The 27,473-nt window shown below is 52.1% G+C and overlaps 2 protein-coding genes, 1 non-coding gene and 1 pseudogene across 3 annotated transcripts; 1 reads left to right on the forward strand and 3 right to left on the reverse strand.

Moving 5' to 3' along the window:
* Positions 1 to 235: 235 nt before the first annotated feature.
* NEIL1 (nei like DNA glycosylase 1) lies at positions 236 to 5,739 on the reverse strand. Its single transcript, XM_024557377.4, has 9 exons — positions 4,676 to 5,739; positions 2,699 to 2,818; positions 2,550 to 2,613; positions 2,179 to 2,278; positions 1,679 to 1,806; positions 1,299 to 1,326; positions 1,062 to 1,123; positions 750 to 915; positions 236 to 575 (listed from the first exon to the last, which is right to left on the reverse strand). Exons 1-9 carry the CDS (start codon positions 5,107 to 5,109, stop codon positions 505 to 507), a joined length of 1,173 nt encoding a protein of 390 aa, XP_024413145.2. The 5' UTR covers positions 5,110 to 5,739; the 3' UTR covers positions 236 to 504.
* Positions 5,740 to 5,925: 186 nt separating this feature from the next.
* LOC112301691 (small nuclear ribonucleoprotein-associated protein B-like) lies at positions 5,926 to 6,899 on the forward strand (annotated as a pseudogene).
* A 4,846-nt stretch (positions 6,900 to 11,745) lies between these two features.
* On the reverse strand, positions 11,746 to 11,849 carry LOC112301963 (U6 spliceosomal RNA). Its single transcript, XR_002974518.1, has one exon. It is a non-coding gene; the product is annotated as a U6 spliceosomal RNA (small nuclear RNA).
* A 3,338-nt stretch (positions 11,850 to 15,187) lies between these two features.
* COMMD4 (COMM domain containing 4) lies at positions 15,188 to 19,391 on the reverse strand. The gene is made up of 8 exons (XM_053927594.1): positions 19,291 to 19,391; positions 17,231 to 17,302; positions 16,936 to 17,001; positions 16,695 to 16,734; positions 16,296 to 16,415; positions 16,059 to 16,139; positions 15,561 to 15,737; positions 15,188 to 15,475 (listed from the first exon to the last, which is right to left on the reverse strand). The coding sequence occupies exons 1-8, from the start codon at positions 19,291 to 19,293 to the stop codon at positions 15,435 to 15,437; spliced, it is 600 nt and encodes a 199-aa protein (XP_053783569.1). The 5' UTR covers positions 19,294 to 19,391; the 3' UTR covers positions 15,188 to 15,434.
* Positions 19,392 to 27,473: the final 8,082 nt, after the last annotated feature.

Below are 27,473 nucleotides of genomic sequence, written 5' to 3' on the forward strand. Positions count from 1 at the left end.
CAGCCAGTCTCACTGGGAGGGGAGGCACTGACTAGTCAGGGACAGGCTGGAGGGCAGCCACAGACCCTGAAAAGTCCTGGACTGGAGGAGTTCTGGAGCCTCACCAGGGGCCAGGGTCTCCACACCACCTGTGCGGGACTGTCCCTGCAGACACAGACGCAGGCTGTCCACTGACAGCCGGGGCCTCGAGGACTGGCATGGGGCTCAGTCTGCCTTGCTGGGGAGGTAGCCCTCTTGTGCTCAGGGCCAGGCAACAGGCGCTCCTAACTTGGCCATCCCAGGCCTTCTGTAGCCAACCCAAGAAGTTTATCAGTTTATACATATTTTTTTAAATACAGCATTTTTCACAGGAGCTTAAAAAATGGGGATGGTGGGAATGCAATTTAAAAATCAGTTGTGTAGGGAACAACCACAGGCATCCAGCCCCCCCAACTACTCCCTGCCTCTAGGAAGCCACACAGGCCCCCAGATCCAGGACAAGGCGGCAGGAAGGCGTATGTGCAGCTAAGAGGCTGAAGTTCCCTCAGGGTCCGAAGATGGGGTGTCAGGCTTGATCTTTTGGGGTCTACAGCGGCCTGGAGGGAGGACAGGTGAGGCGGCAGCTCAGACCCCAGGCTGACGACTGCCCCAACAGCCTTCCTCCCACCTCTGTCCACCTGTAACTCCACCCGTACTGTCGCCCTCTCCTGGAAAGCTCCTTTTGGTGGTGCCCCTTCCATCCCCAGAGGAGGGCGCTGAGGAAGGCCCACCTGAGCTTGCCTGTCGCCCTGTCCTCTTTCCTTTCTCAGTGACGGGGGGGACTTTTGGGTCCTGTTGGAGGCTGGACCCCTCAAGCTGGTGGGCTGTAGCTTGCTTCAGAAGACCTCTTCGTGCCCTTCGTGTCCTGGAAGGGGCCTTGCTTGGGGGTGGAGGGTCCTGGGTGGAGGAGACACAGGCTCCTGAGGTGCTCAGAGAGCAGTTCAGAGGCTGGTTAGGACCCACCATTGCCCCCCTTGAAGTCCATGGAAGGCAGCTGCCCGAAAGCTGGCCCTGGGAAGCGCAGCCAGGGTAGGGGGTCATACCTGCATTCTGTCCTTAGGGCCTGGCTGTGATCCCTTGGGTTTCCTCTTACGGGACTTGCCCCCTGAAGAACACTGATGCTGGGGTTGCAGGGTCCTATGGCCTTGGGCCCTTTCTCCAGACTCCCACGTTCCCACCCTGGGCTCCCAGGGTTGCCGTGGGGACTGAGGACTGCTGCAACCCTTGTAGGAAACTCAACCATTCTGTTCTCTTAGCTTATTACGTTAGGAGTAGCTTACCTCTGGGTGCCAAAGGTCCAGGATCCCCCTAAAGTGGCACAGGGAGAATTCAGCAATCAGCCTGGTTGGGGCAGGGGTCACACCTCTTTCCAGATCGGTGTGGCTCCTCCCCTAAGAAGCCTCTCAGACTGCCCCCGCCCTCCCCATGCCAGGTCAGAGCCGATATCAGTCACCCTGGCTTGGGCTCCTCTGCTAGCTAGGGGCCTGGGACTCATAGGAGGGGAGAGGCATAGCATAGCAAAGGCTTAGAGCTTCAGGGACAGTGTGACACTTGGGGGCCTAGATACAGACCCCATCTCCTGCCCACCCGTGGCCCCGGGCCTCCACCACACATGCCTCTTTGGGGTCTCTGCCTGCCTGTGTGAGCATAGGACCCAAACCTGGAACCAGACGGTGCGGCCCTGCCGGTCCCGTAGGGAGTGCATGCCCACCACGCCGTAGCACTGCAGCCAGGCTCGAAAGGCCGCAAAGTCGTCCTCCCCACTCTCCTGTCCGTAGCCCTTGCCCCCTGTGGACAGAGGAGCCAGGCAGAGATCAGAGGCCAGACTCAGGCTAGGAGGAGGGGGAGCTTGATGCACTGAGTCGGGTGCTCCCTCCTCCAGCCGTGGATGACCTCAGGCTGGTGTCTTCCCCACTCTGGGCCATGGCTTGCCCATCCTGGAGAGGGTTAGCAGTCCTCGCACTGCCTGTTTCATGGGCATCTCAGAGGACACAGGCACCTGACAAGTGAGGAGGCCTGGTCCATTGAGCAACAACTGCATCCATAAACTCCCATTCCCCAGGCAGGGAACCAGGCCTTGAAAGGGGCAGCAACTGCCCCGGGGGCTACACAATATGCCAAAGCAGAGGGGACTGGCCGTCCTTGCCTCCCAGGCCTTACCCAGCCGGATCACTTCCTTGGGCACTGAGTGGCACAGCTCCAGCAGATCTGGGTTCTGCAGCTTCTCCTTGATCTTCTGGCTCAGGGTCAGCTCCGGGCTCTGGAGAAAGGGCAGGGACAGGGTCTGGCCGTCAGCATGCGGTAAAAACACTCAGAAGACAGCTGACCGCACGGGGAGCAAACCTCTGAGCTGGCGGGACTCAGAGCTGGACCCTCCTCCTCCCCGATGCGGGCACACATACACACTTCACAGAGGAGAAGCAAACTGAGGACCTGTGCGGGTTACAGTAGAGGCAGGTACCTATGACTCAGGCCGTACCCTGTCAGCCCTCACTGGTATGTGAGTGTACCTCCCTCCCCTCCACCCTCACCGGCCTGTGCTGCTTCAGCGCCTCCAGAACAGTGCGGGCCTTCTCAAAGGGGGGTATCTTCAGTCTGCAGTGGGGGGGAGGGAGCCGTGGTAAGCAATGGGGAATGAGGGCGCCCAGCCTACCCTTGTACCCATGGCCGGCCTGCTAACCTGTATAGGATCTCTGCGCGCAGGTAGTTGCCGATGCCATTGAAGAACCTCTGGTCCAAGAGGGCCTCACATATGGGCCGGTCAAAGACCTTGTCCTCTAGGTTTCGTAACACGTTCTCCCTGGAGGGACACAGCCCGGGCGCGTGAGGCCCATTCTGCCCTTTCACCCAACACCACCACCACACACCTCACTGTGGATGGGGAGAGGAGCCAGGAGAACCTGTTCCTGGGTGCAGAGGAAGGAAATTAGGAGCACTGGCGCCCCTTTCCCAGCCTCAGTGTCATTTGGCAGTGGGAACCTGTCTTCCCATCTGTTAAATGAGAACAATATGGGGTTTCAGTTCCTTACAAAAGGTGGGAAATTCCAATCACAAGCAACAAGTTCAAGGACACACATGAGTCTGTATCTGGTGTATGTCTGCCACCAGAGTGCCTCAGGCTCCAGACACGTTTGCGAGCAAGGCGGTCAGAGGGCCTCAGGTGAGCCTGCAGCCTGGAGACCCCTGTCCGGGACTCGTGGGTGGCTAGCTGTGAAGAGGGAGCATTGAAGGGTCTGTCCTTCTCAGGACCTGAAGATTGTAAGGAGGGTAGCAATAGCTCTGTGCAGCAGGCATGTGGGAGCAAGGCCTGGCCACTGACCGCATCAGCAGCCCCGCCCCACCTCCGAGGGTCATGGGTCATTCCTCACCACTGGGAAGAGTCTTGTTTTTTGTGGAGAAGGGTCATGGCAAGACTGACTCAGTGATGGGCCCGAGAAGCATAAGAAATAGGGGACCAGAATACAGTACTTGGGGGTAGATGTAAGAGTAGAAGGCCAGCCTGGGTGGCCGGCTCCCTGAGGGGAGCAGACCCTCGCAGGCCCAGCTATAGGACCAAGACCACGCCGAGATGCTCATTGTTGGAGAGAGACTTCAAAGCCGCTGGCACAGAGCTGACCTGTGGCACGACGCCCCAGGAGAGGCGAGGTGGAGGAGCGCAGGACCACAGGTGTTCCCTGGGGGTGCCCTTGGGGTCGGTCGTGCCTGGGAATGCTGAGAGGCCCAGAGTCGACTGCCTTCTGTGGCGCCTGACATGGCCTGGCCCACCCCGGTGGGCAACACAGTCTCCTAAGGGCTCAGTGAAGGTGGGCGGTCTCCAAGGAAGGGAGGACCCACTAGATGGGCTCCAGACCGTTGCGCCTGTGACTCTGGTCATTTTGGGTGCTTTTCCTCCAGAGCTTTGCGTGGCCGGCTCGCAGGCCTCCGCTCAAATGTCCCCTCCTCGAGCGGCCTTTCCTAATGCCCCCCACCCCCAACCCCCTCGCCAAAAGTCGTTCTGCCCCTCTTGGGTTTCTCAGGCATGTGTCTGTATGATCTCGCCCCGTTTGTTTCCTTGCCCGCATGCCCTGCCGGAGCTTCGGATCCGTGAGAGCAGGGTCCACAGCCATCTCCATTACGGCTGTATCCCCAGCGCCTGGAACAGGGCCTGGCACAGAGAGGCTGACGCCGTGCCATCTTAGGTGACATGCATCACAGCCAGGTAAGACTGTTGACCCCCCCCACAGGCAAATGTGGGAGGCCACAAGACCTGGCCCAGAAGCCATGTCACCAGGCAGCACCCAGCCTGCCTGCTACCTGGAAACCCTCCCCTCCTGCTCAGCCCCCCCTTTTCCCGTTGCTAAGGCCCTCCCCCTCTTCTCAGCCTCCTGAGGGCACCTGGAAGCGCTGTGGGGTGCTGACCCAGCCTCAGCTCTCACAGCAGCCTGCTGTGTCCTCCGCCTGCCTTCCTGACCCCCTTGCTCCCGCCTCCTGTAACAATTGTGGGTTCCCGCGCCCACCAGCTCCGGGAGCTGGCCCCAGGGAGTGCGGCGTCTTGGTCTACAGAGCAAGGGGCTGAGGCTCAGAAGGGGCTGGGTTTGCCCCGCATTGACCAGCAAGGCGCCGAAAGAGCCGGGCTGGGGCCCGGCCGTGCTCCTCACCCCGGGCTGGCCCTGCCTACCTGAACTGCTCGTACTCCAGCAAGACGCACGGCCCGCGGCCTGGCTGCCACTCGCCGCCCAGGTCCCAGTGCCCGAAGCGGCGCACGTCCACAAAGCAGAGGGCCAGTTGGGGGCCGGGAGGGGCCGTGTAAAAGCGCAGGTGGGCGTGGGGCGGCAGCGCGTCGCTGGGTGCCAGCTGGAAGGACCCGGACATGCCGAAGTGGAAGACGAGGGCCATTGGCGCCTGTGGGGGCCGGGCCCCGGGCAGGGGGCTCAGCGTCAGGCGCAGCTCCTTGCCCCGGGCGGAGGCCGAGACGCGGTAGGCGCTGCTCTCGAAGGGCACCTCGGGGTTGCGGCTGACAGACGATTTCTCCACGCGCCCGCCGAACACCAGCCCCCCGCACGCCGCGTTCACGAAGCGGCTGGCCAGGTGCAGCTCAGGGCCCTCGGGCATCCCGTGCGGCGCTGGGCGGGCCCTGCGTATGGAGGGGCCTGAAGTGGGGTCGGGCTCAGCGCCCCGTTACAGCGGAGCCGGGAGCCCGGAGAGTCGGCGGGACCCCGACGGGCGCCCGACAATGCTGGGGAGCCTGCCTGTCCCCGTCCGGTCCGCGCCCGCGCGCTTTAGCCGGGAAGGCCCCTCTCCCTCCCCCTCGCCTTGTCACCGTCCAGGCCGGCGCCCGGGAGGGTGCCAGTGCAGGGAGAGGCCCGGGCCCCAGTCCCGCGGGGCGAGCGCTGCGTCCAGCTTCCTCCGAGGCCCCGAGGTCGCGCTCCGCCCCGGGCTGCGCTCCGCCCGGGCGGCGCCTGCCAGAAAGTGCTGTTCCTCGGGCGGTGGGCAGAGGCCCTCGGGTGCGGGCAGAGCTGGGGTGCTTCAGCGTGTGGGGCAGGCCTCAGGGCGGCCACCTGTGCAGGAGGCTGGCGGGGGGATCCGAGGTCGGTCCTGAGGTCCCGCGTCACTGCGGCCTCTGTGGCTGGGCCGTCCCCCCGCTAGTGGCTCCCAGCCTGGGACGGCAGCCAGGCCCCCGCCAGATGTGCCGGGGGGCGCAGGTGCGCGAGAAACGCAGGCCCTGGGGACCCCGGGGCGGCCAGACGTAACCCACGAACTGAAGCCTGTTCACCACCTGCGGGGCAGAAGAGCAGCCAAGCGACACGCAGACAGGTTGGGGAGCAGAGCCCCCGTCCGACGGGTCGGGGGGAAGGGCCTCTCTTCAGAGACGGCCGGCACCCAGGGGCTGCAGGACCACCTGCCAGGGGAAAACGAAGGAACCGACACCCCCGCCATGGCTGCGCCCGGCCGCTGCGGGATGAGGTGCGTCCTGCAACGCGTCTCCGCCGGCACCTTCAAGGCTTCCGCCTGGCCTGCGAATTAGATCCAGTGTGATCGTGATGAATTCAGGAAGGTCAAGCCAAAGAACTCACGCGGAAGAAAAAGGAAGAGGAGCGAGTCCTCGCTCTGCAGCAGCTTGGAGGGGACGCCAGGGGAGGACCTGGTCTCAGTCACAGCAGAGGGACCTCCTCCCAAAGACAGTGGCCTTGCCCCAGTTCCACTTGCTGCAGCTACTGGGGGCCCAGGGATGGGCAGGGCTGCTGGCAGAGGAATCCCCAGCTGGCGTTCCCAGGTCCCAGGCCCCTGCAGGACTTGCTGGGGTTGGTGGGTCATCCCAACAGGGGATGACCCCACAGAAAGGCATTGTTGCAGCTGCTGCCACAACCAGTATTGCAGGGACTCCAACGCAGCTGACCACGGGTGTCCTCACCCAGCTGTGGGCCCTCGAGGGGACCCCTTCCGGGCATGATAGTCCCACCTTCTGGTATGAGGCCCCTCCTGGATCCCCCAGTGGAGATCCTCCCTGGCTGAGGAACTCCAATGGGCAGGCTCCCCCCCGAAGGCAGACCCTCTCCCACGGATTCAAGGACGTCTTTGACCCGTGGCCACGAGTTATGGAAGTGGCCCCACAGAGGGGCCCAGTCCCTCAGGCCCACGTTACCGCAGGCCTGTTTGTCTGCTATGCCGAAGTCTCACAGATTGTTTATTCCCCTTCCACGCCCCTCTCCAGTGGGTGCCCACCAACGCCCTAGACTCGCCTCTGTCCCCCTCAGCTCCCAGCTTCCCAAATGACTTTACACAGTCCTTTCATTTCCTTGTGGCCTATGAATCAAATTTATAGTAAACTGTCAATAAGGTGTTATAAAAATAAAATAAAGACAGCACGCCAGGTGGAAGGGGTGGCCAGTGTAAAGGCCTGGAGGAAGGGAAGTGGTTGGCTCATTGGAAGGTGGTCTGTGTAGGCTGGAGTGTAGCTGCGACATGTCGGGAGGTGAGGCCAGACACAAGCAAGGTCAGATCCGGCCTCAGGCACTTCTGTAAGGAGTTTGCGTTTCATCCTGTGTGCTTGACCCAAGTCCTAGTAGGAGGGGAAAACTCCTCATCCCCCCCTTCCCCTATTAATTCACTTGTTTTGGCAGAAGTATTTTAAAGTAAATTAAATTATGGCATTTCATTTCCAATACTTCAGCATGCATCTCTTAAAAAAGCAATTTCCTACAAAGCCACAATACCTTTATCCAGAGGTTTTCCACCTTTTCATCTCATGGCACCCATAAACTAATTACTAAAATTCTGCGGCACACCAAAAAATTTATTTTTTCCTACCCAACAAAAAAATAGGTATAATTTCTATTCATTCATACCAGATGGCTATTGTTTGTTGGCTGCTGTACATTTCTTACTGGACACTCGAGGGGGAAAGAGGTCTCTTCCCTGACTAAGGGTCGGCTGTCGCGTGTTGTAAAGATTCTCGCAGCGCACCAGGGCGCTGCTGCACGCTGGTTGGAAATCTCTGCCTTCATCGTGCCTAATACATTTAACAATAACTTCTTAGTATCGCCTGACAGCTAGTCCACATTCAAATTGGTCCCCAAAATGTCTTTTACAGCTACTTGTTCCAGGCAGAGTCCAATCAAGGTTTATATGCCATTTTCTCCCTCAGCATCCACAGAGACTGTCAAAAACCACCAGTGCCTGCTGTATTTCAAGTTGCCTGGGGGGGGGATTGGGAAATTGTTCGCTGAGCGACAATCACACATCGGATAAACCTCACTGACCGCAATACTGCCACTGCGCAGAGCTTGGGATAGATGTCTCCTTGGAATCCCTTTTAATCCAGATGAAGTCACCCTCTCCTCCCTCCCATCTCACCCCCTTCTCCTTGTGTCCCTGACACTGATGCTTCTGAAGAGTCCTGGCCAGTTGCCCTTTGAGATGCCCCATTGCATTCTGGGATTTTCTGAATGTTTCCTCAAACATTCTTCAGACCTGTTCCTCTCTAGTTTTTCCGGCTCACTGGGAGTCAGATCCAAAGGCTCAGCTGCATAGGTTCGAGGACATCTCCTAGATGCTGCTCTGCACAGCAGACTCTATCATGCTAAGAGCAGGAGGCACCCAGGAGCTGATTGTCCCACTATCTCGAGGCTGAAGTTGATCACAGATGAGGCTGTGACAGCCACACATCTGTGGAGTAAAGGAATATTTATTTTACACCTTCTGACCACTGAGTAATCTAGGGAGCTGGTTTCTGGTCAGTCACTTTTTGTTGAAATTAAGGTATAATGTACATACAGTAAGATTCACCTTTTAGAATGCCAGTTTTGATAAACACATACAGTCATGGAACCATCACCGCAGTCAAGAGGTAACACATTTCCACGACCCCAAATCTGCCACCGCGCCCTTGGAATCTGCACTTTCACCCAGTGCTCGGCCACCACTGGGTCTGCTTCCTGCTGATACTGTTGCCTTCTCCACAATGCCACGTACATGAAACCCTCAGCGTGTAGTAGTCATTTGAGTCTGACGTCTCTGTGTGTGTTTTCTTTTTTAAAAAAGTCCGTATAAGAAATTGATTTACCCATTAAATTAGCACAGCTTACTGGAGCGGCAGTCTAGGAGGTCAATTCGTGATGCAGAGGCTGTCCATCCATGCGAACACTTAGAAAGCAACCCATTATGAAATGCTGTGTGTACTCGGTACCTCTTTTAAATTTTTAAAAATTTTTTTCAATTACAGTTTACTTTTAATATTATTTTGTATTGGCTCCAGGCATGCAACGTAGTGGTTCGTTTTGTTTCTTTATTAAAAAAAAAAATTTCAGTTGTAGTTGACATACATTGATTCTGGTTTCTTCCTCTTAGTATAATGCGTTTGAGATCCATCCAGATTGTTGTGCTTATCATTCGGTCCTTTTCATTGCCGAGTAGTGTTCCACTGTGTGGACAGGGCAGAGTGTTTATTTGCCTACCGGCCAAGGGGCATTGGGTTGTTTGAGGTGATTGTTTGGCACCACACAGATACCCAGTTTTACATCACCTTCACCTCGCACCATGTGATTTTAGCATCCTTGATGATCCTGCCTCGACCAAGTATTTCACTGGGAGTCACAAAATGGTTATTTTCTAATTCTTTCATTCCTTCTACATTAGCTGGAATTCTTCTGTAAAGAAGAGCTTTACCTCATTGACTATTTGGTTATCCTGAAATACTAAAAAGACAGGACGAACCCTCAATTCCTTCCCTTTAATGATCAATTTTTAGACTAAGAATTTGATGCAATGAAAACATCCAATGGTGACAAATTAGGATCATTTTGGGGGGAGAGGTGGGGATTTTTAGGGACTCAGATTTCTTTTTTTAATTATATTTTATTGATTATGCTATTACAGTTGTCCTGATTTTCTCCCCCTCCCCCATCACCCCTCACTCCCTCAGGCAATCCCCCCACCATTGTTCATGTCCACCGGTCATGAGTATAAGTTCTTTGGCTGCTTCATATCCTATCCTGTGCTTTACATCCCCATGGCTATTCTGTGACTACCTCTTTGTACTTCTTAATCCCCTCACCTGTTCACCCATTCCCTCACACCCTCCTCACATCTGGCAACCGTCAAAATGCTCTCCATATCCATGATTCTGTCTCTGTTCTCCTTGCTTTTTATTATTATCATTATTTTTTTGTTTATTTTTAGAGAGATGGGAAAGAGAGGAGAAACACTGATGTGTGAGAGCTACATCGACCAGTAGCCTCTTGTGTGCTCCCAACCAGGCACCTGGCCTGCAACCCAGGCATGTGCCCTGGCTGGGAATTGAACTGGCGACCCTTTGGTTTGCAGGCCAGCACTCAATCCACCAAGCCACACCAACCAGGGCTTAGTTTTTTTTTTTTTTTTAATTCAATTGTTGATAGATTTGTATTTTTTGTGATTTTGTTGTTCAGAGTTTTTATCTTTTTCTTAAGTCCATTTAACATTTCATATAATACTGGTTTGGTGATGATGAACTCCTTTAGTTTTTTTCTTGTCTGGGAAGCTCTTTATCTTCCCTGTGATTCTAAATGACGTCTTTTCTGTGTAGAGCAATCTTGGCCGTAGGTCCCTGCTTTTCATGACTCTTGAATATTTCTCATCAATCCCTTCTAGCCTGTAAATCTTCTCTTGAGAAATCAGCTGACAGTCTTATGGGAACTCCCCTGCAGGAAAACTAACTGCTTTTAAGATTCTCTCTTTATCTTTAACCTTTGGCACTTTAGTTATGATGTGTCTTGGAGTGGGCCTCTTTGCATCCATCGTGTGTGGGACTCTCTGTGCTTCCTGGACTTGCATGTCTGTTTCCTACACCAACTTAGGGAAGTTTTATTTCATTATTTTTTTAAATAGATTTCCAAATTCTTGCTCTTCCTCTTCTTCTGGTACCCCTATAATGCGAATGTTGGGCCTCTTGAAATTGTTCCAGAGGCTGCTTATACTATCCTCATTTTTTTGGATATTTTTCTTCTTATTATTCTGATTGGTTGATTTTTTTGCTTATGTTCCAAATCATCTATTTGATTAGCTTCATCTGCTTTACTCTTTCCCTGTAAATTGTTCTTTTTTTCAGTTAGTGTGTCCTTTGTTTCTGACTGGGTCTTTTTTATGCTGCTGAGGTCCTCATTAAGTCCCTTAAGCATCCTTATGACCAGTGTTTTGAACTCTGCATCTGATAGATTGCTCATCTCCATTTTGTTTAGCTTTTTTTTCTGGAGTTTTGATCTGCTCTTTCATTTGGGCCACGCTTCTTTGTCTTCTCATTTTGGCAGCCTCCCTGTGTTTGTTTCCGTGTATCAGGTAGAGCTGCTATGACTCCTTGTCTTGGTAGTGTGGCCTAATGTAGTAAGTGTCCTGTAGGGTCCAGTGGCACAGCCTCACCTATCACCCACGCTGGGCACTCCAGGTGTGCCCTTTGTGTGGGCTGAGTACACCCTCCTCTTGTAGTTGAGCTTTGATTTCTGTTGGCAGATCAGTGGGAGGGATTTACCCAGGCCAGTCAGCTGCTAGGACTGGCTGTGACCACTGACTACCAACCTCTACCCTCTGTGGAGGATCAGCTGTGCAGGGGCAGGGTAGTGATACTCCTACGTGGTCTGTAGCTATCCACAGTGTGTGCTGGCTGTGGGGTTTCCCAGGAGGTGCAGATCAATGTCAGCCCCCACCCGAGTTTGCCCAGGGCCACCCTACCGGAGCCATAAAGCAATCTGAGATGGCTGCTACTTGTGCTGGGCTTGGAGATTCCCAGGTGAAGCCAAGCTGTGAATCTAGGCTGGCTGCTGCTCGTGCCAGGCCTGGGGCTCACTGAGGCCAGCTGTTGCTTGTTTGAGACAATTTAGGAATTTGTGAAGCATGAGCCAAGACCAACCACTCATACGGAAAAGCAGCTTGGGTGGGCTGGTGATTTAGGTGGGGCAGAGCCTCTGGGTTCTCCAAGGTGGATCAAACAGTGTTAGCCAGGTGATGGAGTCTCAGATATGGCACCAGCCTGCTGGCCCTGTGGTGGTTTAGAAAAGGGACAATGGCCTCTGCTCACCTTGATGCCAGACACTTCAGTTCCCTCCCTGTATGCCACTGGTTCCTTTCAAGCTGCTACCCTGGTGCTGGAGCTCAGAGGGAGTGAGGCTGAGTAGGTGAGTCCGTCTGTGGGTTCTTTCAGAGGAATTGCCTGGGGCTCCAGCAGTTTTTTCCACCTACTCACCCCCTATGGGTTTTTTTTTTTTTTTTTTTTTTTTTTTTAATATGGGACGCTTCTCGAATCTGCGTGTCACCCTTGCGCAGGGGCCATGTCAACCTTCTCTGTATCGTTCCAGTATGGGGTATGTGCTGCCGAAGCGAGCTCTCCCCTCTGATGTTTGCAGCCAGAAGTTATGGGGACTTAGCTTCCTGGCACTGGAACCCTCGGCCCCAGGTCCTGGTGTGGGGCTGGGACTCCTCACTCCTGAGATATCCCTCCCGAATTTTTATCCACCACATGTGGGTGAGGGACCAGCCTCATGTTTTTTTTTACATTCAACATCTTTGAATCCATTGCAGCCCTTCTCTCTCCCCCTGTCCTCTCTATTGAAAGAGTACTTTATTAGGCATTGGGGCTATTTGAACTACCTTTAAAAATTCGGGCTGGTAAGAGACGAATGATTAAATACCAAGTCACAATGCCGTGTTACAATAGCAATGAGAAGGGCCCGTGGGGTTCTGCGGTAACGGGAGGAAAATGAAGCTAATGTCACAGTTGACGACCCTAGAACTTTCATGACTTGTCTGCCACTTTCTGTGTTTATTCCGTTTTTGTTCTTTTTTGCCTTCCTGTGGGCTACTTGAATATTTTTTTAGAATTCCAGCTACTGCATCTAAATTGTTTTTTTAGTGTATCACACTGTAGCATACAGCTTTTGAAATGGTTCCTCCACATACAGCAGATGAGATGCTGCAGGAACTTGTGTTTGTATCAATTAGCTTATGGTAATTTTGTTACATGCTGTTTCACTTAAAGGTACAGAACCTATGGACCACGTTGAGGGCCCACGCCATACACATATCTGCACTGTGTCAATGTGAGTGTAGGGTAGAAACCGTACCTCCCTACCGTCTCCTGCTTATGACAACCTTGAATACTTCCGGTACATACACTGAGACCCACACCTGGTATTGCCATAGTCTTGCTTCCACTGTCAAATATAAAATACTCGTGAGAAAGGGAAGTTTATTGTATCCATATTCTTACTTATTCCAGGATTCCTTCATTTATGAGTTCCCTTCTCTTTAGTGACCCTCCCTTAGGTCCCTTTGTTTTTAGGTTAGGTCTGCTGGTAACAAATTACATGACTTATCCTTCATCTGAGAATGTCTTGATTTACCCTTTTTTTAAAAAAGATTTTATTTACTTATTTTTAGAGAGAGGGGAAGGGAGGAAGGGAGAGAAACATAGTGTGTGGTTGCCTCTCACATGCTCCCTACCGGGGACCTGGCCTGCAACCCAGGCACGTGCCCTGACTGGGAATTGAACCGGCCACCTTTTGCTTCGCAGACCCATGCTCAATCCACTGAGCCACAGCAGTCAGGGCTCTCCTTTAATTCCTGAGTTAATTTTCACTGAATATAGAATTCTGGGCTGATGCTTTTCTTTCAGGGCCTGAAAACGCTGTGCTTCATCCTTCTGGCCTCTGTGATTCCCGATAAGAAATTCACTGTTATTCTAATTATTTTCCCCCTGTAGGTAAGATGTCATTTCTCTCTTGCCGCTTTCAAAATTGTTTTCTTTTCTTTAGTTTTCAGAAGTTTGACTATGGCATGGATTTCTCTGCATCTGACCTGTGTGGGGTCTATTCTGCCTGTTAACTCTACAGTTAAAAAACTCCCCCACCCCTTTTTTTAGCCATTATTTCTTCCAATACTTTTTCTGTCCCACCCTCTTCCTCTCCACCTTCTGGGGCTCTGTGATGACACAAATATGAAATCTTTCGTTATAGCCAGACAGTTCCCTGAGGTGGTTTTGTTTTTGTTGTTGGTTTCCCGAGCTATTTTCTCTCTGTTGTTCAGCTTGGGTGATTTCTATTGGCCTTTCTTCTGTTGAGCACATCCACTGAGACTTACTTTGGTTAGTGTAGCTTTCAGTTCTCAAATTTCTATCTGGGCCTTTGCATCTTGTATTTCTTTGCCGAGACTTAAAGCATGTCCATGATGGCTGCTTTAAAAATCGACGTAGAATTCTAACATCTGAGTCCTGTCAGTGTTGGCATTGGTTCTTTCCTCGTTCGAGATTTTCTTGGTTTGATGAATGATATTTTAATTGAAGCCTGGACATTTTGGGTATCATGAGACTCTGGATCTGCATTGTCTCTTTCAGAGCAGGTGCCAGCGGGGAAAGGGGAGGCTGCTCCTCACTGCCTCGGGGGTCGGTCTCCGCCCTACTTGGCCTCTGCTGCTGTGTGGCTGAGGCACAGAGGTTACTTCCACAGGATTGCTATCCTGCTGTGCTGCCTTTCCTGGCCCCCTGGCTACAGAGTGCTCACTTTGTTGGGGGTATAGGTATGTATGTATATAGGTATGTATGTAATTTAGGCCTGTGGGCTGGCGTTTCCAGGCTACTATTTCTCTAGCACCCAGCCCAGGGTACATGAAGCAAAAAAGAAAATCTAAGAACACTTTGCTGTTATTTGGGTCCTGAGAACCCTAGCCAGTCTCCCTTCTTCTCTCTGCATTTCAGTCCAAGGATGGTAGATGTGCTTAATGCAGGAATCAGATAAAACACATCTGCTCCCTTATTCCAAAAGCGGAAGTCAGGAACAGAGTCAGTCCTTATCCTTTTGATGCTTAAACAGTCCAGTCTTTGGCCAGCTGGCTCCCTTTGAAATGGTTCACGATTCTTCGATCGTTTCCTCAGGTGTCCTAGGCTCACCTTGTGTTCTCCTCTCCCAGCCTTGGAGTTAGTCTCTGACACAAGGAGCCCTGGCTGGTTTACGCCAGTCCTTGCAGGCCATTTGTATGGCTCTGCTCTAACAAGACATCATAAAGCGGGTGGCTTTAACAACAGACATGTAGGTCTGAGATCAAGGAGCTACGGGATTTGGTTCCTGGTGAGAGTCCTCCCCTGCCTTCCTGCTGTGTTTTCTGAGGCCTTTCCTTGCTACGCGCTTGTGGAGAGTGTCTGTCTTTCTCTTCTTGTAAGGGACTAAAAGGGGCACTTCGTAAGGCCCCTCTCTCTTGACCTCATGTAAACACAATCACCTCCGAAAGACCCCACCTCCTAAAACCATCCCATGGGGAGTCAGGGCTTCGACACATGACCTTGAGGTGGGGGGCATTCAGTCCATAGCCACTCATGCCGGTGAGTGGTTCAGGGATGGGCCATTCCCCCTTTTTACAGAAGACAGCAGGGAGACAAGGTTCTCTCCTTTCTCTACTTGGGGCACCTGGCATCGGGGCCACCGCGTGCTGCCAGACTAAGGACCAGCAGAGACAGCACAGCCAAAAGCACCAGAGGACTGGGAGCTAAAACTCTGGCTTTCCCCTCTATGACGAGCTGTTGTTCCATTTTGTCCTTCGTGAGCCTCACACTGACCTGCTTCAATCAGCAGTTGGAAAGAGAAGATGAGCGATGGGCCAGGGAGGTCCACGTTACTTGGGTCTCTCTCACGAAAGCCTTTGATCTGAACCTAAAAAGAAACCTATGCACACACTCCTTTACACGTCTGTTTATTCTTCCTGCTCGGGAAAACCACTGACAAGTATCCTTCATGGGGAAGAGAAGACAGTACTGGAAAAGTCCTCAGGATTCTTATGCTGAATTCTCAGCATGGGAACCTAGAGCACCAGAGACCCAGGGGGCCAGGCTGGGTCCTGGGCCTGGGGTCATGAAAAGCAGCTGAGAGCAGCAACTCAGCACAGGCAGGGCAGCTCCGTGGGGGCCGCAGACACTCCTGTCCTCAACCCAGGGAGCTCATCAGGGTCTGGGCCTGCTTCAGTTCTGCAGGCAAAAGGCAGGAAGTTGGGCAGCAGTCAGGAGGCATCTGGGAGAGCCCCTAAGCCCGCCAGGTACAGCTGAGCCTCACCTGCCAGGAGGACCTGGAACTTGTCTGCTGAGAGGGTCAGGGCAACAGCCCGGGCCGGGGCATCCGGGGCATCGGCCACTTCCAGCCTCAGGCGCACCACGGGCTCCTCCACAGACCGCAGCAGGCTGGAGCGCAGGATGTGGTCCACCCGCCAGGCCGCGCCGGCCAGCCTGTTCACTGCAAGACGGGCTGGGGTTCTCAGGTTCAGGGCTGGACGGCTCTCAGCCCGCCCACACTCAGCCCTCAACTCTGCAAGGCTGTGTGGCCTTGGAGAAGTTCTTATTCCTTGGACCTCTGGCCCAAAGTAGGTGCTCAGTAACCAGGAGCTCCAATCACCCACAGCAGATCTCGGAGGAAAGAAACCTCGCTGAAGCCAAGCATGCCGGCTCTGTGACAGTGACGTGCGACCATGTCCTCTTCTGAGGACAAGTGCCTCCCATGCTACACACACCTTCCCGATCGGACCCCAGGCCCCGCCTGGGCGGACCGGACACTCACCACGCAGGCTGCAGGCCCGCAGGCGCTCCTGCAGGGGGCTTTGCTTCTCCTGGTAACAGCGACACAGGCAGGCCGCGTGCTCTAGGGCAGAGGAGGCCCCCTGAGCAGCAGGTGGGGACTGGGCTGCTCAGGGGGCAGGTCTCAGGCTCCTGGCCCGGAGGGGGGCGGGCAGGGTGCACCTCCTGATCACACAGGCCGGCTTGCTGCCCTGCAGCCCTTGGCCCCCCAGCCCCCTACCTTTAGGGAGCCCCAGCTGCTGCAGTTCACTGGACAAGGACTCGCCATCCACACTGTGCTTGGCCGCACTGGAGAGGATGAAGCTCAGCACTGCCACCATGGCCTTCACGTCGCCCGACTCTGGGGAGCCCCGTGGGTGGGGGAGGGGTGTCATGTGGCCCCAGCCACCTTCGTTGCCACACTATCTGCATCTCACAGCCCCCCCGACCCCCACCCTGAGCAGTGAGAATTGCTAGTGCTGGCAGAGGACTCTGGGGGCAGGACGCACAATGCCTTCTCCTCAGGTTCCTCTGCGGAGCTGGGTCAGCACAGGCTGTGGGGAGGGGGCGCCTCTGGACCAGGCCTCAGGCCAAGAAGCCAGGGTTTCCCAAAGGGCTGTGGAGTCAGTGGGGTACTCACCAAATCTGGCGTCGGCAGTGAGCTTCAGGACTTTCTCGTACTGCGGGGGAAGGAGGCCCTTAGGGGTGCCAGACCCCTGCTTGCTACCCCTCCCTACCCCACAATCCAGACATGGTGGCAAGGATGGGAAGTACCCAGGGTGGGCGTGAGGCTGATCGCCCACCTCCCCAGGTCTGGGGCACCCTCAGGACAGCGGGGTCACTGGGTAGTGGGTCAAAGCATTGCTGGGCCAGGCACTCACATCAATCTCCTGTCCCAGAAGCTCCTTCAGCACCTGGCTGCACAGCAGTCGCAGCTTCACAGAGGACTGGAGGGGAAGGCCTTACATCAGCCAGACTGGCCCACCTCAGCCCCCCGTGCGGGGGGCCTGCTCAGAGAGGGTCAGCCACGCGGTCAGTCACACAACATGCTAGGATGAGCTCAGAGTGCTGAGGCCCAGACCGCAGAGTGACCTCACCACCCTCCCTCCAGTCCCTGAGCCCCCACCCACAATCCCTCTGTCCGCTCCACCCCCGAGAAGACCCGGTGCACTCAACAATCTTGGCAAGTGTGCTGATCTCCGCCAGGACCCAGTCGGGACAGTCCAGATCACCGCAGAACCGGAACCTCTGCACGAGAGGGAGGCAAGCAGTTGGGCTGGAGGGAGGGCCAAGGTGCGGCCAAGTGTCTCCCACACTACTGTTCCTCAGGGACCCCTGCCCCCTGTCCAAGATGGGTGCCTTCTGGCCACTCGATCTTCCTGATTACCAGGCTGTTTAGAGGACCCTCTCCCTGACCCACCCTCCCACCAATCCTTGTTCTGATGCCTATCCCAGTCATCGATCTCTTTGGCAAATATCAGCTGGGTGCCTACTCTATGGCAGAGCCCATGGAACAAAATAAAGTCCCTGGCCTCACGGCCAGTGACCTCTCTCAGCACCTTTTCCTCCCTGGCTTGGCCACACTGGCCGTCCCACTGTTCCTGTTACACCAGACACCCTCCCATCATCCTTGTGGCTTGCTTGACCTCTCACATCATTCGATCTCTGTTCAAATGACACCTCTTCCGATGAGCCCTCTCTGACTATACTTTCTAAAATAGCCTCTTGTACAGGGACATTTCAGGGGCCCGTGGGTGTGTTCATTATCTTGATGCTGGTAATGTTTTTATGAGCACATGTGTCAAAATATGTCGCGCTGTGTATTGTGTCTCTCAATAAAGCTGCTGAAGGACGAAATCACTCTTTGCTGTCATGCTCTAGCCCCTTACGCTTCTTGCTTGATATCCGCAACAAGTATCACAGCACCCACCACATCTTATTATTTATTCTCGCCTTCGTTAGAAGGCAAACTCACTCAACCGCATCTTGCCAATATCTTCCATTGCCCTGGTCACTTGTCCTTTGTCCTGTTTGCCTGGCAAAACTCTAGCCCACGGCAACATGCATGTCCATCTTTCCACACGTCTACCAGGGCTGGGAACACACCTGGCAAAACGGATGCTCTTCCCACGGAAGCCTGCTCCCCGCTGCGTTTCCCACCCCACTGAGCACAACCACCTGAGAAGCAAAGCCAGACACCTCTTTGCTTTTAGTGCCTTTAGTGCTTGAGCCCTGCTGACTCCCCCAGCTTCTATCTCCACTTTCTCCACCCTAACTCAGGTCACCGCCATCTCCAGGGGGTCTGACGCCCCTGCCTGGGCTCTGCTCCTCTCTTGCTCCCTTCATAAGTTAGCCAAAAGGACCTTCCTAGCTTTCTGGTGCCCTCTCCTTCAAGTTCAGACTCCTTTACGCGCCTCTCAAGGCGCAGTGAGCTTTGGTCTTTGCTTACCTGTCCGGGCTCATCTTTCACGAACCTCCAGTTTATACTCTTCCAACTGGGGAAAATGCATCCATTCCTGGGAAACCATGCTCTCTATAACCCCCACCTCCTGACTTCTAACTCCTGGTACACAGACTGCAATGCAGGGAGCCAGCTCTCCCTCCTGCCCCGGGGCCCTCAGGGTCCTTTCCTAACACTATGCTTACGGTACAGTTAGGTCGCCTCCCTCGTAAGTCTTAATTATGACTGCCAAGGGTACTCTCCACTTTTGCCCTCCCCTGATGTAGCCGGAGTCTCAGCGCCCCGCGCGGTGCGCGGTATAGAGTACGCACTCAAAATCTGCTGCAGGAATGGAAGGACTGGTGGATGGATGGGAAGTCCCGCCCCCAAACCTACTCCCTTCTGCCTCCGGGAAGAGAGAAGGGCCGTCTTAACAGTGAAGAATTATTATTAGATTGAGCCCGATTCTAAGCAGGTTCTTGTCCATGCCCCACAGGAGGGCTGCAAGTGGGCGCCTCTGGGGGAGCCCGTGGGAGCCCGGAAGGCACTACGGCTCCGGAAGAGCGCGGGACGTGCCCAGTGGCCGGCGGGGGCGGGGCTTCTCCGGCCCCGCCCCTCGGCGCGCGCGACCGCGCCCGAGCTGTTGGCAGAGGGGTGGGCGCGGCCTCCCTGGCTCCGTGTCCCCGCGCCCCACCCGCACGCAGCGCCGTCCGCGAGACCTGGCGGAGCCGCCCGCCTGCCCGCCCGGCACCCCCGGCATCCCCGGCATCCCGGCTTGGCGTCCCCGCATCCTCACCATAGCGCCTGGAAGCCTAGCCGGGACTTCCTCCTTCTGGTCTCGTAGGCTCGGCGAGGCGGAGGTCACGTGGCGCTGGCAGCGCGGGGGGGGTGGGGGGTGGAGGCGGGGACCCTCGCGCGCAGGGCGGGGCAGCTCTTCAGACCCGCAGCGGCTGCGGGGGGGTAATGCTGGGCCCCTTCTCGGTCTGCCCGGAAGTCCTCCCGGAAAATGACGGGCGCCACCTCCGCTTTAACGGAGGAACCCAGAAGCCGTAGAAAATAGGGAGCAGAAGCCATTTAATTTGTTCGGGTTAAGGGATCAGGAACCCCGGGGCCGGGTGCAACTGCCTTAAAAGGGACCTCAGGTGACAGGTAAGTACGGCCATTATGTAAAGCTGTGGGCTGTGGCCAAGGCCATATTTTTTTTAAGTTTTATGTTTAGAGGGGGGAAGAGAAAGAGAGGGAGAGAATCATCAATGTGTGGTTGCCTCTGGCATGCCCCCTACTGGCGACCTGGCCTTGCAACCCAGGCATGTGCCCTGACTGGGACTTGAACCTGTGACCTTTTGGTTTTTAGCTGGTTGCTCAATCTACTGAGCCCCACCAGCCAGGACCGAAAGCCATGTTTTTAAAAGATTATTACAGTATAATACCCGTATGGAAAACTGTACATAGTATCAGTACAAAGCTTAATGAATTTTTACAAACTGTGCACCACGTCACCTGTACCCACTTAAGATAACAGCATTGCTAGTATCCCGGATATCTCAAGTGCCTGGGTATTTTCTTTCATTTTGATGAACCCCCTTAGTTGCCCAGCAAAGATGGTGGTACCAACGTGCTCAGGAGCACACTCTCCCTGCGGCCTTACCAATATTAGATGTTTTATCCGAAATTTGCCCGATAAAATGGGAGAAAAATAGGTGGTTTTAAATTGCATTAGTTTGCTTACTGGTGAGTTTCAGCACATAGATGGTCTAGGAAAACCAAGTTTCCAGTATTCACTTGAGGAGGCAAAGCAACAACGAAATCTCCCAAACCAGCAGCAACAACAGAAATACGCAAGAGAATAGGCTAATAGCCAATCAAAAAATTGAACAGTGTGAGACGTCTCATACACCCAGCCCAGCCGGTACTGTTGTTGCAGGCTTTTAGGGTTTCAGAGAACAGATAAAGCCCGGAACAGTTAAATTGCTCCAGGAAGAGAGAGAGCTGGAAAGTTTCCCAATTCATGCTGAAATTGATCTCATTTATACACTTGATCTTAGCCAAAAGGCTGGAAAGCGATGGTCTCATTTATAAAGAGCTTTTTAAAAATCATAAACACCGGCGTGTTGAAGTCAGCAGTAGTAAAATACTACACTATGCTCAAGAAAAATTTTAAGACTATAAGAAAAATACATATATAAGAATGGGCCCTGACTGCCCAGCACCCCCTGCCTTGCACATTTGACTGGGCATCGTCCTGCAGAATGAGAGGTGGCTGGTTGGACCCCCAGTCAGTGCACGTGCCTGGGTTGCCTGGGTCCCCTGGACCCCCGCCGGGGCGTGTGCCCAGACAATAACTGAGGATGCGCCTTGACCAACCCACAGGGAATCAAACCCGAGAACGTTCAGTTTGCGGGGCAACGCCCAACCATCTGAGCCACACCAGACCGGGCAGCGTGTCCTTTTAATGTCATGTTGGAGCAGTGCCTAAAACTTGTTTTGAAGATAAAGGTTATTTGACTACTATTTGAGAAGTGGTTCTCAAATATTACATTGCATCAGAATCACCTGCAGGGCTGTGAGAACAGACCACAGGGCTCCACCCCCAGATTTTTAATTAAATAGGTCTGGGGGAGGGGCCGAACATTTGCATTTCCAGCCTGTTCCCAGGTGATGATGCTTCCAGTTTGGGCTTTACTTTGAAAACCACTAAGGTAAGAAAACGTAGCTGAGAGGCTATATGTTAACTTACAGGTGTCTGTTCAATAAAAATGATAACCCTTATATTACATGAACGAGCTTTGTCTAACTCAGGTCACATTTCAAATGGCTTTCCAAGTGCACTATAAATACTTTTTCTCAAATTGTTCCTTGAACCAACTTTCATCTTACTGTTCCCTCATTAATTAAAAAAAAATTTGACAGACATTTCTTCATTATTCGTAGGAAAGTCACGTGTTTCGTTTTTTGCAAACTAAACTCTGATACAGTTTACTAGTGCTGACCTAAAAATCAAAGGCCAAAGTGAGTGGCAACAAGCATGTATGTGAAATAAGAAAGAAAACCTATTTAGGAACCACTGATTCAGGCATAAATGCAAATGGCGTTTCTATTTGGAGGCAAAGGCAAGGGGTATTTAGGAGAATAGGAAGCAGAAGAGTTAATGGAAGGCATTTCTATTGGTGCAGATAAGCTGACACGTGGATGCTGATTTTAAACAATGTTTTTAATGTTCCTTTCCGGTCGTCATCAGTGTGGTAGCCCTCGCAAACAGTTCTTTGGGGTAGAATGTTGATTGAGGCCCAGCCAGAGGTTACTACTTTGCTCTGTTTCAAGATCCCAAAGGCTCGAGGTGTAAGATGTTCGAGGCAGTCCCTCTGGGATGGCAGCTCCAGCCCCATTTAAAGTGGCTTCGTTTATTATTGTTTACGCTGTCTGCTAGCCCTGGACAGCAGTATGCAGAACTAGTAGGCTTTACTACTGGGGCCTTTCCAGCAAGGGCGGGGGTGGCACTGTGCTACGTCACCATGACCCAAGCATTGCTCTAGACATGCTCAGTTAGGCCAGCAGTTCCCGCCGGGGCGATACCGCCAGGCGGTGTTTGGCAATGTCTGGAGATGCCTTTGGTTGTTACAACTAGGGAGTACTGGTGGAGCCGAGAAGGCAGACTCCAGGGACACCGCTAACCGTCCTCCATGCAGAGGACCGCCTCCCGTAACAATGAATTACGCACCTCAAAATGCCCATAGTGCTTCTATTGAAAAACTCTATTCTAGACGAGTAAGAATCCATTAGCATAAATATTGCAAAGGAATAAATTAGTATTCGTAGGTGAAGACCATCTAAGAAATCTAAGACAAGCACCTGGAGAACAATTAGAAGTCACGATTAGGAGCGTCACAGGGCCCGTGGGGTGTAGTGCAGCATTGCATGTAGACCAGGCTGCCCAGGCCCACCTGGGCCAGAGGAGTCGGAGACCCACAGGTGAGCACCTGTTTGTCCCGGCCCCACCTACCCAATGGGTGAAGAGAGGGAGGCTTCACAAGGAAATGGAGACAAGCAGGGGAGCCCAGGCCACATCTGTCTGACTTCCTGCCACCCTGAGAGAAAGCCAATATCAGCCTGGAGAGCCCTAGCCCAGCCCTAGTCTCACCTATGGAGGTGAGACCTAGGGAGGGATAGGGTCAGCTTAGGTCACTGAGCCCATAAGGGGAGGACCCCAATCAGAACCAAGAAACTCTGGGGCCACCTGAAGACCCCGTTCTTTGGCCCCACAGATTGAGGTGGGGGTCCAGTGCAGCTTCTGGATGTGCCCATAGCAACCTAGGGTCAACTACAACAGGAAGGTGTACACAGCCCACACGGGGGGCCCACCCTGAGTACACAGCTTGGATAATAGGGGAGGCTGTGCCACTGGATCCTGCGGGACACGAACTGCATTAAGCCACTCTACCAAGCCTGGTAGATGTAGTACCTCTACCTAATTTACACACACACACACACACACACACACACACGCTGCCAAAATGAGGAGAAACATGGCCCAAATGAAAGAGCAGAACAAAACTCTAAACAAAATGGAGGAAAGCAACCTATCAGATGCAGAGTTCAAAACACTGGTCGTTAGGATGCTCAAGGGACTCACTGGGTACTTCAGCAGCGTTAAAAAAAGACCCAGGCAGAAGTGAAGGTTACACAAAGTGTAATAAAAATTTCACAGGGAAACAGCAGTGGTAGTGGATGAGGCCGAGAATCAGATCAATGATGTGGAACATAAGGAAGAAAAAATCAGAACAGCAAGCAGAAAAAAGAATTAGAAAAAAACAAGGACAGGCTAAAAAGCTGCTAGAACAACTTCAAACACCAACGTTTGAATCAGGGGTCCTGGGAGGAGAAAAAAACTCGGTTTCTGCCGGTTCTGAGTGATGGTGGTCCCGTATCTTAGCTGTAATTCCGATGTGGTCGTGTGAAAAGGTGAGCTGCGGCTGCCTGTGCCTCCGTCCTGCCCGGAAGTCCAGTCGCTTCAAAGACTTTGTGTAGTATAATTGCCATTATGTTTTTTGTGAGGACAGATTCTTCTGATGTTTTTGGTGGGGGGCGGGGGTCTGATAGGGCTATACTTTCCTGTTTCTTTGTATGTGCTGTAATTGCTTTTGTTAAAAATGGGTATTTGAATAATAATGTGGTAACACTTGAATTCAGATTCTTCACCTTCTCAGATTTGCCTTTCTATTATTGTTTTCCTTTATTTTGTTTTTTCAAAGAAGGTTTGTGGGCCATGTCTGTGCCAAGAACCAGCCCAATGTGCAATCTTAATTGTCTTCTCAGGTCTTTTCTAAGCCTTTCCTCGGGCACGCGCAGTAACTTTCTGTAATTTCCCGTGTATATGAAGTTGTTTTTTTTTAAAGATTTTACTTCTTTATTTTTAGAGAGAGGGGAAGGGAAGGAGAAATAGAGGGAGAAAAACATCAATGTGTGGTGGCTTCTCATGAGCCCCCTGGGGGGCCTGGCTCACAACCCAGGTATGTGCCCTGACTGGGAATTCAATTGAACCAGTGACCCTTTGGTTTGCAGGCCTGTGCTCAATCCACTGAGCCACACCAGCCAGGGCATGAAGTTGAATGTTGTAATCTAGTTGTTTTCAAATGTCTGGCACCGGAAAGGGGAAAAGCCAAAAATAAGTGGAGAAAGAGGGTACACATCCTCTAAATGTTCTGGAAGTCCCTGCAACCCGAGGGCGAAGGGCTTGCTGCAGTGGAGGAGGTGCAGCAGTGGTGGGTCTCTGTCTGCACCTTGGTGATCAGAAGTAACAACAACCGATCAGAGCACAGACCCCCAATGTCCGGAAGATAAAGCCTTTTTGCTATAGGAGACGGTGCTGTGTGGCATGGGCCCAGCTCCCACTCAGAAAGGCCAGTGGAAAGCGAGATCCGGCACACAGGACCTGAAACAGGGTGCAGCCCGGGGGGAGGTGGCAAATAGGGATCTGTAATGGGGTCCAGAACTCCAGGTGTCCAGGAAATATTAGAAAAAAATATATATAGGATGCCCTCACCCCCACAAGCCTGAGCCCGGGGAAGGGACACATAGAGCAGGGTCATTCAGAGCTGTTTTACATAGCAACAGCTGAGCAGCTAACCTCTGGCATGGTCATTTAACATATCTATAACCTTTAACTGGTTTCATGGATATGTTAAACAGCTGTGGCCACGCTTTGAGCCAGGGGGATGGGAGTGACTTCCACTCAAGATGGGACTGGGAAGCAACTCCCCCTGGTTACAGCGCCTGCGTGAGAGCTTGGGGAAGATTGGCTCCATGCCATGGAGCCACACCTGCCGGGACCTACTAGGGCAGACCAGTAAAGCTGGAAGAATACGGGGATGCTGGCAGGTGTAACTGGTTGTGGGAGGAGTCGGAAATGGGGCTGCAAAGGAGGATGGGCGCTGGGATTTAAACGTAGGCGCGGCAGCCGTAGAGAGAGAACCACGCAGTTCTGAGGGGAAAGAGAGAGGATCACGCGGTTCTAATGGAGTGAAAAGAGAGGACCATGAGGTTCCAGAGTGAATAGGAGAGGACCATGTGGTTTTGGGGTGCTTATTTTTGCCACGCGGCTTAGGCAGCAGGAGAGATTTTGCCGGGAAGAAAAGGGGAGAAAGGACTCTTGCTGGTGGGCCAAGAGAAGGTGCCACATGGCTCTGGATTAACTGGAGATTTCGGCAGCCACACAGCTGATGGTGCCAGGAGCCTGAATCACGGACTTCTACTTCCTTTCCTGAGATACGGAACCCCGGACTGGGCAGAGGGAGAGGGAAGGACTGTGTGTCTGTGGGTATTCTAGAGGACTTTAGTATTTTAATGAAGACATTAAGTCATTACTCTAAGTCTGTGTAACTTTGAAATAAATAATTTCTTTCCTTTTCACCATTGAGAGACGTCTTTCCTCTGGCAGCGGGCAAGGCGAACCTGGTAGGTGTGTGTGGGGGGGGATCCTTCCTGTAATAATATATCATGAACTTCCCCCCACCTGTTCTGTAACAGACCTATGCCCACGGACGGGTTCTCCTGTGGGGAATCAGGCCTGCACTGTACCTAGGCGGCTTTGAGACTTGCTTTTTGAAACTCCCTCACCCTGAATTGAGGCAGCAAATGTTTACTGTGTATCTTTAAAGTAACTTCCTAAAATCTATGCTAAACCTTCCAAGGACGAGTGTAACCAGTTCAACCATTTTTCCCTTTACATTTGCAAATATCCTTCCTTTTTGGTGTAATTAGCAACACCCTCTCCTTTGTTTCCTGTAAATGGTAACCACCCAAAGCAAACCTGTGCACAGTAAATGAGGACCATCCTCAATGTAATGGGCCCAGAAAAGCAATAAAAGCCTGTCAAGGCAAGGGTCGGGGCGCTCTCCTCTTGAGAGAGTGGCCGCGCTGTCCCTTTTCCTCCACAGGACTCGGGAGTCCGTATGAGTGTGTCTCATCTCAGCCACAACTCGGGCCAGAATCATTTTACCCACCCTCTGTCTTATTGGGCCCATTATGCTAGTTTCCCTCCTATTATTTGCATTTGAAATTTCCCAAGTAAAAAGAGGGTTTTTTTATTTTTAATTTTATTTAAAGAACAGACATAAGAAACACATTAATCAAATACAATAAATGGATATTTTAAGAATCTTGGTTTGAATATCCATCTGCACAATGAGGCAATAATTAGGTACTTTGGTGAACTGACTGGACATTTGATAATTTTAAGGCATTGTTCATTTTACTGTTTAGGTCTATAGTCCTGTGCTTTTGTTAAAAAAGGAATTATTGTATTAAAGATATACATACTGACTTTTTTAAATAGATGTTTTTAAACAAAGCTTGGGATTTGTTTTAAATAATCTAGTGTAAGGGTATGAAGAGTATAGAGGAAGCAAGAGTGTTGGTAATTATTCAAAGGGAGTGAGAGATTATTATATTATTCTCTTTACACCTGTGAAGACAGAAATTTTCCATTTAAAAGGTCAAAATACACACTTAGATTATATGTGTGTGGCTATATATATATATGTATGTATATATATACACACACACACATATGTGTGTATATATATATATAAGTATATATATTTATTCCCTATAGCATACCTGACCTTCCATCTTGCCTTCTCCCTGAAAAATACCTCTTAGGTCTGCTAGTTTTACAAATTCTCTCAGCTTGTATATATGTCTGAAAATACCTTTGTTTTGCTTTATTTTCTTTTTTTTAAGTTTTTATTTATTTATTTTTAGAAAGGGGAAGAGAGGGAGAGAAACAGCAATATGTGGTTGCCCCTTGCACGCCCCCCACCAGGGACCCGGCCCACAACCCAGGCCTGTGTCCTGACCGGGAATCGAACCGGTGACCCCTTCATTCCCAGGCCAGCGCTCAATCCACTGAGCTGCACCAGCCGGGGGCTGTTTTGCCTTATTTTCTGACAGTACTTTTGCTGTTTATTAAACTTGAATCTGCGCTTACTTTCTTTTCAGCACATTATACGGACTCATGGTTCCTGTTGTGTCTGCTGAGAAGCCAGTTGTCAACCTGCATGTTGCTCCTTTGCAGCATCTGAACTTTCTCTCTCACACTTTTAAGATTTTTTAAAAATTTTGTCTTTGGTTCTGAAGTTATATCATAAATAATATGCCTTGATGTAAAATTACTCTAATTTATCCTGCTTGGAGTTTATAAGGCTTCTTGAATCTGTGAACCATTGTCTTTCATTGTTTAAGATAACATTCTCAGTCATTACTTTAAAAATACTGCTTTAGCCCCAGTACCTCTCTCTCTCTCTCTCTCTCTCTGGGACTCCAGTTAAAGATACACTTGACCTGATCAGTGTGTCTCTCTCTCACTCTCTCTTCTGTTTGTTTTATTCTTCTGTATCTTCATGTTGCATTCTGAATGTGCTTCTTTTGACCTGTCTTCCAGTTCACTACTTCTCCTTTCATGCGTGTCTAACTGGCTGTGAA

Source organism: Desmodus rotundus, chromosome 7, assembly GCF_022682495.2.
Source record: "Desmodus rotundus isolate HL8 chromosome 7, HLdesRot8A.1, whole genome shotgun sequence".
NCBI classification, from domain to species: Eukaryota; Metazoa; Chordata; class Mammalia; order Chiroptera; family Phyllostomidae; genus Desmodus; species Desmodus rotundus.